Source organism: Embiotoca jacksoni, unplaced genomic scaffold (assembly GCF_022577435.1).
Source record: "Embiotoca jacksoni isolate LCO1_2020_lvr unplaced genomic scaffold, fEmbJac1.0.p SCAF_13, whole genome shotgun sequence".
Classification (NCBI taxonomy): domain Eukaryota; kingdom Metazoa; phylum Chordata; class Actinopteri; family Embiotocidae; genus Embiotoca; species Embiotoca jacksoni.
The window spans coordinates 6,383,207-6,399,326 of NW_027185263.1; the positions used below are offsets into that span (position 1 = coordinate 6,383,207).

Here is a 16,120-nt window from a genome sequence, read left to right on the forward strand (position 1 = left end):
ATTCCCAGCAGCAGATAGTGTGACCTTGAAAGAGTCCTAATGTCAACAGGATACAGTTAGCATAAACCCACCTGTGGCAACTTCTCCAGGATGTTTAGACCACCAAAGTTCCAAGTACTTTATCAACACACATTGTTTAGATTTTTTTTTTCTTCACTTCACTTTCTATGAAGTAAACCGATCAATAAAAACTATTCATAAAATTCCTTTTGAATTCTTTATTTTCTGTGCCAAAAACCCTTGTGAAGTCCTCTTTGCAGTCAGCTAATAGAAGAATATGCTGATGTTCTGAGCTGCAGCCTTGAGTGTCTGCGGCATAGATACAGCCGATATAGTTTGAAGTGTGTAGACTTGACTTCAAAATCCTTTTACTGGTGAGCTGCATGACAACAGCTGCATGAGCAGAATTTATAATGTGGCGGTAATGAAAAGTCCCTTGAGAATGATTTAGCAGGGAGAAATTAAACCATAGTATTTTAATCTTTCCAGTCTTTTTAATGGTTTTATTAAGTCCAACAGACATGTCACCATGGTCACTCTTTAAGCCAGAATCTTTTCTCAGCATTCCCAGATCAGATCCATGGTGGGCATTGTATAAAACAACTATACTTCCACATAACAAAATGTGTACCTTGAGAACAGTGTGAACCTGAGAAAAGAGTGATGAAAGATATAGAAAGATAAAATGATAATGTTCTCATAAAAATACATTAAAGAAGTAGATGGCAATGGACTAACTTTTCCTTGTGAGTGACATTTTCAAGAAAGGAACTGTTTAAATAGTCCTCCTCTCTTTCTGTATGTCTTTTCCTTTTAACGAAGTGCACAGTGCTATATAGCTTCAGGGCGTAATGGCGGTGCAGTGGTTAGCACTGTTGCGTCATAGAAACCATTTATAAAGCAGGTAAAGCTAATGGCTTCATAGGTCAATAGTTAAAAAATTAACTGCAGAAGAAAACATTCTCTTTATCGTGTGCAAGTGTAGGATTGCTTTTTGTCTTCATGCAGATGAACACAGAATTTGCCAGTCGAGCCTCTATAATGGGAATTACAGGCAGTAAAAAAGATCTCCCTATGACTGTGGTTGAAAAGCCACAGCAAGACTTTAATTTGCTTTTTCTGAATCTTTCTCTCACACAACATGAGCAGGTGTGCAGACTGGGGATGGATAGATTCATTAGAAGTTTCCACAAACTTGGAGGTGGACTCCAGGGATGCAATTTGAAAGATTCGTCATGGTTTTAGTGTCTCTTTGAGACCGCAGATGAAGAACGCTTTTAGTATTCTGGGTGATTCCATTTAGACTTCTCCGTGTGGCAGTAGGCCCAGCACTGTGATAAGGGCGGATAATTTCACATGACACAAACTTTATGGGGTTGCCTTATAAATTCTTATTTTAACTGGCACTCACCTTGAGGTCGTGTAGGTGCAGGCTGTTATACTGGCACTACATTTGGACATACAATGTCAAAGTGTCAGTGTTGTACAAACACAGTGCTATCCAATAGTGTTGTCTCATTTGTTAAAACAAGATGTGACCTTGGCATCCAATTGCAGCACCTGTTAAAAACACACACTCCCCTGTAGAAGAGAAACTCTTGAAGCTCGTGAAATTTGTGCTTTCATGCAAGTCTTTTAATTATACTGTATAGGCCTGATTTACTAAGATCTAAAATAAAGGGTACTAAATTGCGTCTTCCTTCCAAAAGTTAGCAAATATTTTTGTACCCTTTGTGCGAGTGATTTACTAAGAGTAATTGCGTCATTGAAGTCAGGTGCAAATTGCTGTATTTAAATGAGGGTTTTACGCGTGTCACAAGCACGTGATTCTACACACGCAAACCTTTAGTAAATCAGGCCCTATGTGTTTACAGAGTATTTGAATTTATCACATGAAATGCCGTCAAGTTCATAGGAAAGGTACAGTACACACGTGTGAAACTGGTGTTTTAACATGTAATTTCACAGCTGAAAAGCCACACATGCTTCTGGATATATTGTACGGTACAAAGGTTTTGGGCACTTTAAATGTTCAGAGTCCCATCCATAATGCTACATGTTTCATCCACTGCAACAAAAGCAGCATGTAATTCAACCCAGTATCACGGCAAAGCAAGTAATAGACACGCCTGTCCACTTAATCAAAAAAATGCAATTGCTTAAGCTTGAAGGCGTGAGAATAAAACGCATGAAAATATAGGAATGTCACATGACATAGGTCATGTAACTCTCATGCCACAACGAAGTTCCGGAGACAAAGTTCAAAGACCATTTTTGCCACATTTTAAGGAAGTATAGGATGGGTTGTCAGGCAATGTAAAACGCAGATTACCATGCAGGACAATGAGGTCATAATATATGTTTTGTTCATTAAATTCGAACTATGTGGTTTTTACCTGGGTTTCCACGTCGTTTCATTCTCCTATAAAGCTGCTGCGTGTAATAGAAACGCCCATAGACAAAAGGTAAAAGTGCAATTGTCACACCTAGCTTTGGCTAGGTGTCAAAATAACACCTTTTGCTTGAGTGGATGAGCTTATTTATTACAGGCTTTGTCACAATACAGCGTTGTGTAATTTCTAGAGGCTAACTGCATAAAAAAAAACTTACAAAGAACCAGTAATGACCACAGGTTGAGAAATTTTGGCCTGAAGGTTGTGTCTAATAAAACAGCTCCATCTGGTAAGGAATTGCCTGATCAAGAAGGAAACCAGACTGTGGGACCTCATAAACTTGTGAGTAGGTACAGCACCATCAGTTGATTACTGAACATAAGCTGAAACACAGTTACAGCAGGAGGTGTAAGAAAATCCATACTATCAATAACAGACGGCACAGCAGCTGTCCCAGAAAACTGAAACAACACACAATTCACACAACCTTGCATTGGAAAATACACAAGGCTTCTGACATGGCACAAAGATTATCCCTGGAAACGGGTGTTTCAGTGACTGCTCAGATGTCAGCCTTCTAAGCTTGGTGCACAAGAAGAGAACTATTGAACCAGCCCAAAAGTGCAAGACGAAAGTTTGCAATGAAAAGCAGCCTGATGAATATTGGCAGTACATTCTTTGGTCAAATGAAACCATAATGAACTTATTTGGATCAGATGGGGTCACATTGAAAGCATAGTGCTGACTTTAAAACATGGACGTAGAAGTTTGCTGAAATGGGGCTGTATGAATGTAAAATGTGTAGAAGTGATTATATTTATAGAAAAGACCATAAATGCTAGTTTGTATTCCCAAATACTGAATGGAAAGATGGACTCCCGGTGTCAAGAAGTTCAAGAGAGAAATTTGCCAACATGACAATAAACCCAACACACACTGCAACAATCACATAGGAGTTTTAAAAGAGGCAACAAGCAAAGAGCATCTGAAAAGAATTACGTGAAGAATGACAGAGCATCTTTCCAAAATCTTGTGACAGAATGGTATCGTCCATGGACAGGAGGATTCAATTAAATCATTCGAAGTATCAACCTCACCATGGATGACACGGACTTATCAATGGCTACACTAAAATATCGTACCATTTAGAATCTGAACCAGAGTTCCAACCCAGTGTTTGAGACTCTCTAAAAATAAAACAATGATCACTAGTTTCAAATATAGCACTTAGATCTAATAAAGGGAAAACTGCAGATTTTCCAGCATCAGTGGCAACCGGCAGTACACTTTAACGATTGCAGTCTTTTTTTTTATCCAACTAAAAGAAATGGCAGTCTGGAAATAGGTCTGAAATTATCCAGGGAATTTGGTTGCACTCTCAAAATAAGCAGGGATAAACCCAGTCAATACTGTTGATTATGGAGAGAATACAGGGGCTGACAGATCCATATACTTCTTATAGAAATCTCACAGACAGGGTATCGAGATCATACGAAGAGGGATTCATTTTTTTAATCACTTCTGTTAGACTGTCTATAGATACCGTGTCAAAACACTCAAGGAAGGCAGCAGTCTTAAAATAAATTGTTGGATCCTGTGCAGGAGAGGGAAAGTTCATTCTGATGCTATAGGCTTTGTTGACAAAGAAGGTAAAAAAAACAACAACAACAACAAAAAAAACCACATTTCTCAGGGGAGGAATCCATGTTGACACTTGGAAGAGCCTCTGTGGCAGAGTTAATACTCCTGAACAGAGCCCCGCTGTTGTGTTGGTGCTTTTCAATAAGATCTGAAAAATACCGAGCTCTGGCATCTTTAACCCCTGTGTTAAACTTTTTCATTTAATCTCTTAAAATATCAAGGTGCACTGTTAGAGGCTTTCTAATTCTGCTTTCCCCCACACAGGTTCCTCTGAGAGGCACAAATGCTGTCAGTTATCTGAGGCAAAAAAAAACCTTTATCTGTTTAAAAGGTGCAATTTTCCCAGATTCCCTTGACAGAGAGGTCAGAGGTCAGGAGTAGTTAATAGGAGCTGGAAGGAGGGGTTTAGCATTTTGCGACACTTCAGCAGAGTCAATGCTTGCTGTGATGGAGGCTTAAAGCCCGATACAGACAGCAGTCTCTCTTATCATTACACAATCACTTCCCTGCTGTTTCAACCTCAGGAGAAAAGACATTTGGTAATGTGTCTAAGCACTGTATTCAGACAAAATTAAAACATTTAACTGTTGTTAAGAAATTACACTAGCAAATTGTTTTGCAAAGTAAAAAGACGCAGCATGATCAGTACAAACCAAACATAGAAAGTTAGTGATTTCGGATTAATTCCACCCTCGCAGTTCAGTATTCTTGAATGAAAGTTTATGATTAATGCCTCTGCTCTCTGTCTCCTTACTGTGTCTGACAATATATTACAAATGGGCTGTATGAGATCACAGATATTACTATAAAGCATTATAAATGATGATGTTGCCACTGGGGACAATGTTTCTCTTTGTATTCATAAGATATTTGTTTACAAGCTGCTGTGGTTAAACAGGGCATTATTGGATAATGGAATAAATGACAATGTCATGTGATGTTCCACAATATATTACAAGAACAGCAGATATCGTAGCTTTATACAATTGTGAGTGTGTGCAAACACCAAAGTAAGTAAACAAAAGTCAAAATGAAATGGTTCATAAAGTCTGCAAGATGTTTGCTGTATTGTTTTGGAGAAAATAGTTAAAATTAGAGGCTGGTTAAGCGCTCTGACTAGCTGGAAAACATCTGACAGCACATTTAGTTCAGCAGCCTCGGTCTCATCTCATCAACCATAGCACTTTTTTCATGTGGTGACAAAGAAAACAAATAAGTTAAGAAATATGCTCAAAACTCATTAAGTATGCCTTATTTGTCCTTAGTTAGTTTCCTTTGTAGGCCTATAGTTCATGATTTGGGCAGTAAGAAGACCAGGTCACTTAATGTTGATGTATTTTTGCATGTGTCAACATGTTTCTATATTATTACTGACAAAGTTTGAGAAGAATGATCCAATGTACACGGGCCTTCTTACAATTCTTTACTTAATCTACTTTCCTGCTCTTCTGGCCTATATAAAGGATCAGATGTGCATACAACCACCTCTTGTTCAGCCTACAAAGTACAGGATATTCATGCTCCAGTGAGTATCATTTGTCTGAATTCCCTCCTGTGCACTCCAGATCCACAGTATTTAGTGAAACACTTGTGTGTTTTTACCCGCTCCCATATCAGTTCAGGTCCTGCAAGACAGAGGAAGCCAAGAACAGTTTAGAGACCCAGTTCTGCATCACTTTAGTTACCCTGCAGAGTGCTTGGTGAGAATGGCGGCTGAAATAACAACATTAAAAAGCAGAGTTTTAACTTCAGCATGGCTGGCAGATTTCTAAGCAGACAAGTCAAAGAAAGAGAGAAAGTGAAATGAAAAAGGGGAAAAGTGTAGATGCAGGTTTCTCATCCCAGAAATGGCAGGAATTTGATTGCTGATGGGGCACTCGGCTAGGCTGCTGCTCAGCCATTATGTCTGCTATTTAGCTGAATGTGAGGCTATCTAACACAATAAGGTAAAATAATGGAAACTCCAGCATAGAGATAGACACAGCGGCAGGGATAGTGGGCTCTAATGGGCTAGGTGATGTTCTGGCATGACTTTTTTTTGAACCAGGGACACCTTCGAGGGTGTGGTCAGTGTCTTCCACTGTTGACAGATTTTGATTGATCACTCTTTTGCCTTGCCGCATAAAGAGTGGTGAAAAATGCCTTTTCAGCAGCCAGTGCAAAATATCCTGCAGCTCAGGGCAGTTCATGTTTGATTAGCGAGCATTTGGTCATATCAGAGGGGCTTTGTTCTTGTATTGTTTTGAAAAGGGAAATCTGTGGCGGATAACATCACAACCTAATGTGTGAACCTTGTGGGTAGAATTTATGATAGCTGGTGATGAGTTATTGTAATCTTGCCAGAAAAACAAATTCATAATTGCATGAAGGTGATCACTTAGAACTTACAATAGCAGTGTTAAATCTATTAAAACCTTTTACCATTGGGGCAATAATGTTCAATTTAGTTTTTCCCTTTCTGTTAAATCATCCTCACACGGCGTGATAGAAAATATTGTGGTTGATTGCAGTTGACTTGAAGTTTAATGAATGAAGGAATTTGATGGAGGTGCAATGACTATGAATTACAAAATGTTTTGCATTTGTCGCTGTGTTTCATTTAGGTTTTTTTGAGCTGGTAACACACAAACATTCCTAACCCAGTTTTTGAAAACAGACTTTGAAGGACTGACATCACTGTTTAAGGCACTGCCTTTAGATTTATGATGCAGCTCTGACGACAAGGTGCATTTAGAGCAGCCACACAAATCAAACGTGTTTGATACGAAGGTGACACGTCTTACTCATTTGAGGCTCAGTGACAAGGCAAGATGATCAATCTTTGACTCATGCATACTGATGTACAACATACGATGACTGCCTGGCAGGTTCTCTGTTTTTATGGAGTTGTTACGTTTACTGTAATCTTGCCATAAAACAGACATCTGTCACCTTGGGCATTCTGGTGTATTGTTTATGTTTATGCAGAGATGGACAAAGAAGTCAACAATCTGATCTATATGATAATTGTATGTTAATAAGGAAATGCAAATTAAACTAAAGCAGAAGCTATACTTTAAAAAATAGTAAATGGACACAATAAAAGAAGCACTGAAAAAGCTTTTAGGGGCTTTATTTCATCCATATGCCAAAACTGTGTGGATAAAGCTTCGAAACAAGTCGGAGTGGTAATAATATAAGAACGAGCCTATTCACTAAAAAAACAAAGTTGTCATTATTGCCATAATTCAATCTCCTAAGGTGGTCATTTACTTTACTGCTCTACTTTTCTATTTTTATCTGCAACGTCTCATACTTTCACACAACAGAACAGTCCCGATGATATTCCATCCGAAATCAATATTCTGAATGTCAAACAGTTATATACTGTTGGCTTGAAATTGTGGATTTAAAAGGTTCATAATCTCATTCCTTGCTAACAACAGTAGTTAAACACTTCTTCTCTGTCACACTCTAACCCTCCTCAAGGCATTAGTGCATTTTGTTGTGTTCGGATGGAGTACACCTGAAACATCATCTCCTGATTACTGCGGTCATGATTTATGAAACTGTCATGTTTGTCTCACTCACACTTATAATTCACTCAGCCTGTATTTTTTTTTTTTCCTCTTTCCATTGCCAAGTCCTTATCTCCTTGTCTCATGTTCCCTCTGCATTGAAAAAATAAAAGCATCAATTACCCTCATACAGTACATGATGTTGTGATGAATAATGTTTCATTCTCTCTGGTGAATAGAGAGGGGAGATAGGAACAGGGCAGCGTTCCCAGTAGATACAATAAACTGCAAAATGTTTGCATAATTTTAATTAAAATGATAACTCTGTTGTGGAACCAGGTTTTATCTGGAAGAAGGGCCGCAGATGCAAAATAATGTGACAACAAAAAAAAAGTGATTATATGTTTGTGTTATCGCAAGCCATGTTCACTGCACACAGTAATTGTATTTTATGATTTTTGTGTCCGCTGCACAGTTACAATTCCCCTTTCCAATGATGGCTTATGTTTCCTAGTAGTGCTTCGAAACACCCCACCAAGAACATTTTGGATTAGAGCAATATTGCCACGGAGACAATTCAGACAAACCGATAGCACATCGAGCGTACACTCACTCACAGCTACACACTCTCATTCACTCACTCACTCACTCACTCACTCACTCACTCACTCACTCTTTCTGTGTGCCAGACATGGGTGTCAGCCAAATGGTGCTATTTACTAGAGCAGGACTGGCACTTCTCCAGACCATGGGGGTAGCAGGCTTGGCAACGCAGATCACTGATGGACTCATTGAAGCGGTTCGCCAGCATGGACAGCTTGCTACCGTGACATAGAGAGCAGGGAGCGCAGCCTGAACCGCCACAATGCTGGCAACTGTTGTCCTCCTGGAGACAGAAGAAACACATTAGAGGTGAGAGGAGGAGAAGAAAGAGGATGTGGAAGAGAGGAACTGTGAGGTGAGGCAAAGGGTAAAAAGGGGATGAAGAGGTGGGAATGGGTGAGAAAGACAAGCGACGCAGGGTGACAGATGGACCTGAAAAGGGAAGCTGGACAAGTTCACAGCGAGGGGAGAGTCTCATGTCCCCCAAATGTAAATATAATGTATTTAAATGTCACTCTCACACAGCTAGGTTGAACGCTCATTTCTGATTGGCCATTATGTTAGCCTGTTTTTTGTTTTTTTTTATATATGTTTTCTGTAATAATACAGTTTTACCTTGACACATATTATAAAACTTTACACTGCACCTGTTAACACAGCTGTCTCATCTAACTGGCCTGCCTGCTATCAAACACTAAACAACGTTTAAGATATAGAAAATGTCTCCACTAGTATTTCTAATAAAAAAAGGTTTTGGTATGTAGCTGTGTTGCAAGATTATGTACAGCCAGACGGTCATTACTAAAATGCATACAATAATGGGCAGCTGTCTATATTTTACTGACAAATTGACATGTGGATAGTAACAGAAGTTGAGCGATGAGGTTACATTTAAAGGTCCTGCATTATATAAATTCAGATTTCTGTTTCTTTTTTGCTCATAAATCAGATCTAGGTGCTATGAATACTGTAAAAATGTCCAAAGGTTCAATCCATGGAGAAATAAACACAGGTCATACTCAGTAACTCTACTGTTTGGGAAAGACGTTTGGACTTCTGTAAGTTTGTGATGTCTCAAAGTCACACTCGTGTCATACATCCTCCCTCAGAATTGTCCATTTTCCAACCTTTTATGAGAAAGAAAGCAACACTGAGCTATCCAACAAGACTGAAGAAAACATGCGGTTGGTCTGGACGTGCTTCACTCAGAAAAGAGCCAATCAGAAGAGAGGGTCATTGATATCAATGCACCTTAAAGACACAGAAACAAAACAGTCTGTTCTTGGTAGATCTCCAGAGAAGCTGAGATTTACAATATTGAGATGACTTTTCATACTTTAAACCAAAAAGTATCTTCTTAGTATGTATAGGTATTTAGGTAGGTATTTACTTTATTAATCCCCGAGGGGAAAGTTTTTTTTTTATAATAAGACTACAAATAAAACACTGGAAAAGTGTAAAATATGGGACCTTTCAAACTTAGCAAAATGCATGCCGTTAATCAACAGGAAATATTTCTGAAGAAGAAGGTCAGCGAATAAATAAAAACTGGCATAGAAAGATATTTGTCAAGAAAAAAAGGAAAATATTGGGCTGAAGTAGGCAAGACATTATTGAGTGTAGAGAACTCTTTTGTTGAGACCACTGGTCTTGAAACAGATAATGAGCAACCAAAATGGAATAATAACATGTACAATGCACACCTATCCTTCGAGCAAATGTATACAGCATGAGATGCATCACAAATGGCAAAATATAAAAGCTTAGGGCTCAGTAGCTATGTCAAAACAAAACAAAAACAAAACATAGTTATGTTTTAGTATGGACGATAATTGGCTTACTGTATCTGCAATAAAACACAAGTAGGACACAGTTGTATTTTCTTGTAAAGCTGCACGCAAGATTTGTCTTTTCATGAAAGCTGCTCGCTTTGACTTTAAGTTTTGGTGCATTTAAACTTGCATTAGGGCTTGTGATATATTCACCCGTTATATTGTGATGATCTGCTGCAATGAATGTCCTGATTGGGTTAACAGCTGTAAAATGTGTTCATAAATAAATCTACGCATAACGTAAAAATAAAGAAAGGCAGTGAAAAATCAACTACTTTGGAGTTTGGGCAACACAGATAATACAGAAAAGAAAGTAATAAAGAGGAGCAAGATTGCCGAATAAAAAAAAAAAAAAAAAAGCTGAGAATGAACTTTTTTTTAGAGGCAGACAAAATGAGAAAATAACGAGAGAGGTGAGAAAAGGATGTAGGGAGAGGGGGGATGAGGACAGTAATCAGCCAAGCAGGTAAGAGGGAGGGAATAATAGCGAGCTGGGCATCCTCGCTGGCTGGTAAGTGGCAGGCAGATGCTGCAAGGGCAGAGTAAAACTGTAGACTCATCAGTATCTGTTCACAGTTGACAGATAACACTAGGACAATGGGTTGTTGGTTGTTGCAGCAGTAGGGGAGGGAGGGGGCAGGGGGGCACGAGGAAGAGAAAAGAATAGGGGTACAAATAAAGTGGCAGACACAAGGAAACACAGAGGAGACTGTAAAACGAGAAACCAAAAGACAATTCTGCCGTTATTCTCTTGAAAGCAAAGATAAAGTGAAGAAAGGATGGCTGAAGAGATATGCAGGGAGAGTGAGAACAGGAGGAAGAGGAGGAGGAGGAGGACATGGCGAGACTGAGAACGGAAAGAAACAGAAATGGGGCGACAAAAACCCGACCACACCGCTGAGAATAATTTAGCTAAGGATCATTACCTTGGTATCTGTGTCGCTGATCTGCCGCTCCTCCTTCTCCTCCACCTCCTGTGTATAAAGAGCTTTGGCCCTCCTCCTGGTCCCCCTGTCCCTGGTCTTTGTGTATCCCTCTAAGTCCACAGGGGGTACCGAATGGTGCCGCAGCATTTCAGGCTTCCTCGGTGGTGCTCTGATGATGCGCAGATTGCTGGTGTAGATGATTATCTTGCCAAAGTCCAACACTGAGGACTGGAGGAAATTGAAAAATGTCACATAGGCCTACACTTACATCTGGTGCATCCTCAGATGAAATATTCTTAACAGCCCTTAACTCATGTTATCTATTCCCTACATTTCCCAGATTTAATTCCAAAAACTCTAAGTGTAACGTGAACACATTTAGCTGTGGGCTTCATGTGTGGGTGAGAAGAGGATTTCTCGTTGAATGCAGTTGAAGAGCCACACCCATCGTGTAAAACACAACATGCTTTGTGGCTGTTCAGGTCTAATGAGGTTTCTGGTGGTGGAGAAATTGGAGACTAATTATTGCTCTTTCAATATAGACATCTTCCTGAATGATTAACTAGAATCTCGAAGGAAACTCCTCATCTTTAATAGTGGCAAAAATATTGGATCCTTTGATATTTCATTTGTCTGTGGGAACAAAACAAGCAGGGATGATTGGCAACTCTGTATCCTACATGCAGAGTTACGCTGTTGATTGTTATTAATGTCTCATTTATTACTTTACAAATCACTTTTCTGACATTTCTGAGTTTCCAAACTCACCTTCTGGTTTTGACTTTCCGTTTCGGAGCTTTTTACAGTAATCTTAATGGTTGCATTTCTCAAAGATCCATGAAATATAAATCAGATGAACAACTTATTTTCTCAGTAAATCTCAGTTACAATAATAGCTGTGAAATCATTAGACCTTGTAAGGTAGGGGTCCTCCATGAGACCACTGTGCCATCCTTTCGATTATGGACTAACATGATAAACTAAATCAAAACTGCTGTCTTAAATGATAAATGTGATAAACACTGACTTGGTCACCAGGGCCAAGCGTGCCTTTGTTTAGAGGATGAAGCTGACGTGAAGCCAGCAGGTGATTTACAGTAGCTGACCTCCCTCTTAGCCCACTGCACTAATAAAGCCGCTGCCACAGCAGCTCAGTGAAAACACCTTTTTTCGTGTCAGATGAACAGTTTCATTCGTTGCTGTTGTTGCTCCACTTTAATTCTTGTAAATGTTCGACTGAGCTGCATGCAGTGGATGCTTTAATTATCCACTCGTCTCATTTTCTATTTTAAGTCCAAGAGTGCTTATTTTTTTCTAAAGATCCACAAATTAATTAATAAACTACAACATCGGCTCATAATTCTGTATGTGTTTATTCTGTTGCATCTGTTTGCTTCTCAGCACATGTAGGCATACGATGCTCATTGATTATTCGTGTACATTTGAATATGCATAAATAGGACTTAATAGGTATATCCAAACAGATGGTGCACAGTGAATAGGCTCCAAAACTAGAAGTGTGTTATTTCAAAGTCAAATCATAATTTGAAAAGAAAGATTCACCACTTTGTTATGGGGGTGTCTAATCAATGTTGATGGTAAATGTTGTCCATTTAAAAAATCAATTCCTCAATAAAGGCTCTGTGTCTTTGGGAAGCAGCTGCAAAATGTGTTGTTCTTCCAGGACCAGCACTGCCATTTGATGTGTGCAGTAATGAAGATGGTGGCTCAAAGAACTGCGGGCTAATTCAGCTGTTTGGTCAGCGAGAGGGTGCTCTATAGGTAACTTAAAAATAAAACAAAATGTTGTTCTTTTAGCTAGTACTTCAAAATTATACATTTCCACCAGCAAAAATGTCATCCCAAAATGTCTATAACCGCCACATTTACGCCATTATGACCAGAGCATATGGCCGAGAGAGAGCGTAGACGATTACTAAGTGAGCATTTTTGTCCTCTAACAGGATACATTTGGCCAACAGAGTCGGGAAATACGTAAGATATTGTGGTTTTCTCAATAATTTATGTTTGTGTTTACGATAGCTGCTAAGTTAGATTCCTGATGAATAAACAGCTTTTTTTTCCCTGACTTTTGCCTTTTGCGCTCTGCAAACAATATTGTCTGGCTGCTTGTCGAATATTGAATAAGTAAAGAGGGCACAGGCAGTGTTAATCTACCGGTGTCAAAATGAAGACATTGCTTCTTTAGGTTGATACTAGATGTACGCAGCTAAGGAAAAAGATCTTTGTGTGCTTTTTGAACAGGGTAATTTGCACACACAGTAATTGCTACAAGTCCCTTTTCTTGTATTCTTCCACTGTTGTACTGCCTCTAATCAAAATGTATCATCAGTTGAGTTTACGACTCAGTTCTGTTGCCAGTTTATTTTTTCACGATTAACAGTAATGTCAACTAATAGACATTTTAATCAACACTCATCAAACTGTAGCAGCAACTGAGCGACTGCTTTTGGTTCCAGCTCATTTAAACTGCACTGACAAATGAATTAAGACAATAAAGACAAGGCTTAATACTTTAGACATTCATGTCGATAAAACTGACACTGCTAGTGGGAAATCCCATCAACAGTCACCCTCAACTCGGGGTAAAATCAAAATTCAGCAAAGTCGAGAGCTGCATTGCTTACCTTGCTGTCTCCCTCTGCTCCGTCAGCCGGGCCGACGGCAGGCTTATAGCTTCCCATTCCTCTGTATACATTTATTCTCTGGGCAATGAGCCCTGTTGGAGGATAGACACCTATGTACAGAATAAAACATGTTGGCAAGATGGAGTAAGAACTTCAGCCAGATATTTCAGACTCAAGTCTTGGTTTGCAGCAATCAATCTGCCAATCGTTATCTGGCCATGAAGTCACCACTCGCTGCTTTGGACGGCATCTCACTAATGCCGCTTCCAGACTACATGTTTTTGTCAGCTAGGATCATCAGAATAGCAGTTTTACTGTGACCTATTCTGCCTTTGTAAAGGGTCATGTTTACCACACAGGCGAGAAGAGTTAAGAAGAGCCACCGCTCACGGTATTCACGATCTTGGACCTTGGAATTTTCTGAAGGGTCACGGTTGATGAGTTGTGACGTATTTGCTGATGCTTACGGAAATCACAACGGCAATGGAAGTTCAGTTTTTGTTGGATGTTGAGCTAATTCATTGTACCTTCGTACCTTCATAGAGAGGTTTTCTTTGTAATTCAATAACAATTCTGGGGGAAATGTTGGTCTTTTCCCTCTGTCATTATGTCTCTGTATCTCCTGCATTAAGTTACCCATCTGCTGACTTTTGAAATAGCCTGTTGTCTGTCACAACATGCACCGGTAAGAAGGACCCAGGACCAACTACCAAAAACCAGAACATTAACAATGGTGTCTTAAGTGGTGCGTCAGAGAGTTATTAATCTTCTCATCTAAGTTTTACCAATATATCAAACTACTCCATTAATTACACCTTACACACAAAACTCGTTTGTGTAAATATGCTATTTAACGTAAATCATATTTCAAAATTCTTAATAAGCACAAGAAAATAACCCATTGTTTGAGTGTTTCATCTTTGACATTGGTCATGTTCCGAGGTCACAATTTGTTTGACCTCCACTGACACATGCTGCAATAATTTTTAGCATATACCAAAATAATGGACAGCATGGAGACTTTAAGAGTGTATAGCATTCAAGTGTTCACCATTGCCGTACATTTAAATATGTGCACAAATGCAAACACACTGTATAGGGAAGTCTCGGTCATGCACGGTCAGACGTGCCCGAATCGTTTCATGCAAACGTCTACATCACACAGGCTAGAGTTCTATTTTCAAATGTAATATACTTGTCTTGTTGGTCTCCTTGGTAACCAGAGTACATATCATATAGCCCACGCAACCAAACCCAAGAGCAGTCATGCATACAAAGTAAGACATAGTTGTACGGTATGCTACACAATGATAGAGACCCACCCTGTTGGTCCCCATGAGTATCCTCAAACCCGCAGAGTTGCTCCATCTCGAGGTGGCTGGGGGGGATTTTGCGGTGGACGAAGCTGTGAGGGTATTTCTCCTCTGGACTGTCCAGCTCCTGACCGTCCTCATACACGTGCTTCAGCACTCGACCGCTGTAGGACGACGCCAGCTTGAACCTCACCTGCAAGGTGACGTGGAAGGTGACATGTTTTTACACCTTACCTCTGGAGGTTTTTCATGCTGAAAAGATGCATCAGCATGTTACAGTACAGTGTCTTATTTGCATAGCTTCCAAGCTCAGAAGATTTGTGAGCAGGAAAAAGTGCTGTTTGATCAGACGAGAAGGGCACATGCGAACATCTGCAGCGTGTCAACATACAAGCAAACATCTTGTTTTATTCTCTCTCTCAGTTTGACAACATCAAATGCAAACAGAGAACTATTGTGAGCTACAATGCAAAGCAATCTGCCAGGAATACTTATGCAATGCAATTCATTCAAAGAGAAAGCCTGGTAGCTAAAATGACCTCCACGTATCTTCCCCTCAGTGGGACACATTTATTATAAGTACTTCAAAACTATAAAGTTGAAATAAAGTGGCGCTGTAAATAACTCACCTTTCTGGGCTTGGCGCCTTCATAGTGCTGGTTCAGTTTCCTCTGGAGTTCCTCCATGGTGACTGATTGAGGAGGGGACGCTGGGAGAGTGTCAGTCCATCCAAGACGCTCCTTACCTGGGGTGAAATGACATGAGCCGGACACCGGTGCTCAGTGTGATGAAAAGATGTTTGGATGGATGGATTAAAGATTGGATCGATACGGAGCTCGATGGAAGCACTGGGCATGAGAGCTGAAGAGCTGTGTGTTAGGAGTGGGTGGATGATGAAGATAGGATGATGAAGCCCTCTCTGTGCAGAGTTTGACTGTACCTGCTGTTTTAAGGGACCCACCTTTTTCGAGCTCCCCGCGCTAAATTATTCACAGCTAGATCGTGTGTACGAATGAGTGGTTGAGAAACCAGAAGCCCCGTCATCAAATAATTATGATCACCAGAATAGAAGGGAGTTGGAGCCTGCGTGCAGCGCTGCGTGTTTGTGTGTTTAAGGGAGAGAAAGGGAAAGAGAGAGGCAGCGTATGTGTGTGTGTGTGTGTGGGGGGGGGGGGGGGGGGGGGGGTGTTAGATAGTTGTAGAACTGCCTTTCATTGGACTAGAGCCGAGTGCATCAGTGTTGAAAAGTAAACATGATGTTTGATGT

The 16,120-nt window shown here is 39.9% G+C and overlaps 1 protein-coding gene across 2 annotated transcripts; it reads right to left on the minus strand.

Annotated features, from left to right (window-relative positions):
• Positions 1-4,869: 4,869 nt before the first annotated feature.
• On the minus strand, positions 4,870-15,947 carry LOC138196215 (glutaredoxin domain-containing cysteine-rich protein 2). Of its 2 annotated transcripts, XM_069146048.1 has the most exons (6): positions 15,815-15,947; positions 15,483-15,598; positions 14,863-15,046; positions 13,541-13,650; positions 10,893-11,120; positions 4,870-8,417 (listed from the first exon to the last, which is right to left on the minus strand). In XM_069146048.1, the coding sequence occupies exons 2-6, from the start codon at positions 15,537-15,539 to the stop codon at positions 8,244-8,246; spliced, it is 753 nt and encodes a 250-aa protein (XP_069002149.1). In that variant the 5' UTR covers positions 15,540-15,598; positions 15,815-15,947; the 3' UTR covers positions 4,870-8,243. The 2 variants fall into 2 exon arrangements, with proteins under 2 accessions (XP_069002149.1, XP_069002150.1); XM_069146049.1 differs by lacking the exon at positions 15,815-15,947 and having other exon boundaries at positions 13,541-13,632; positions 15,483-15,804.
• Between the last annotated feature and the right edge of the window lie 173 nt (positions 15,948-16,120).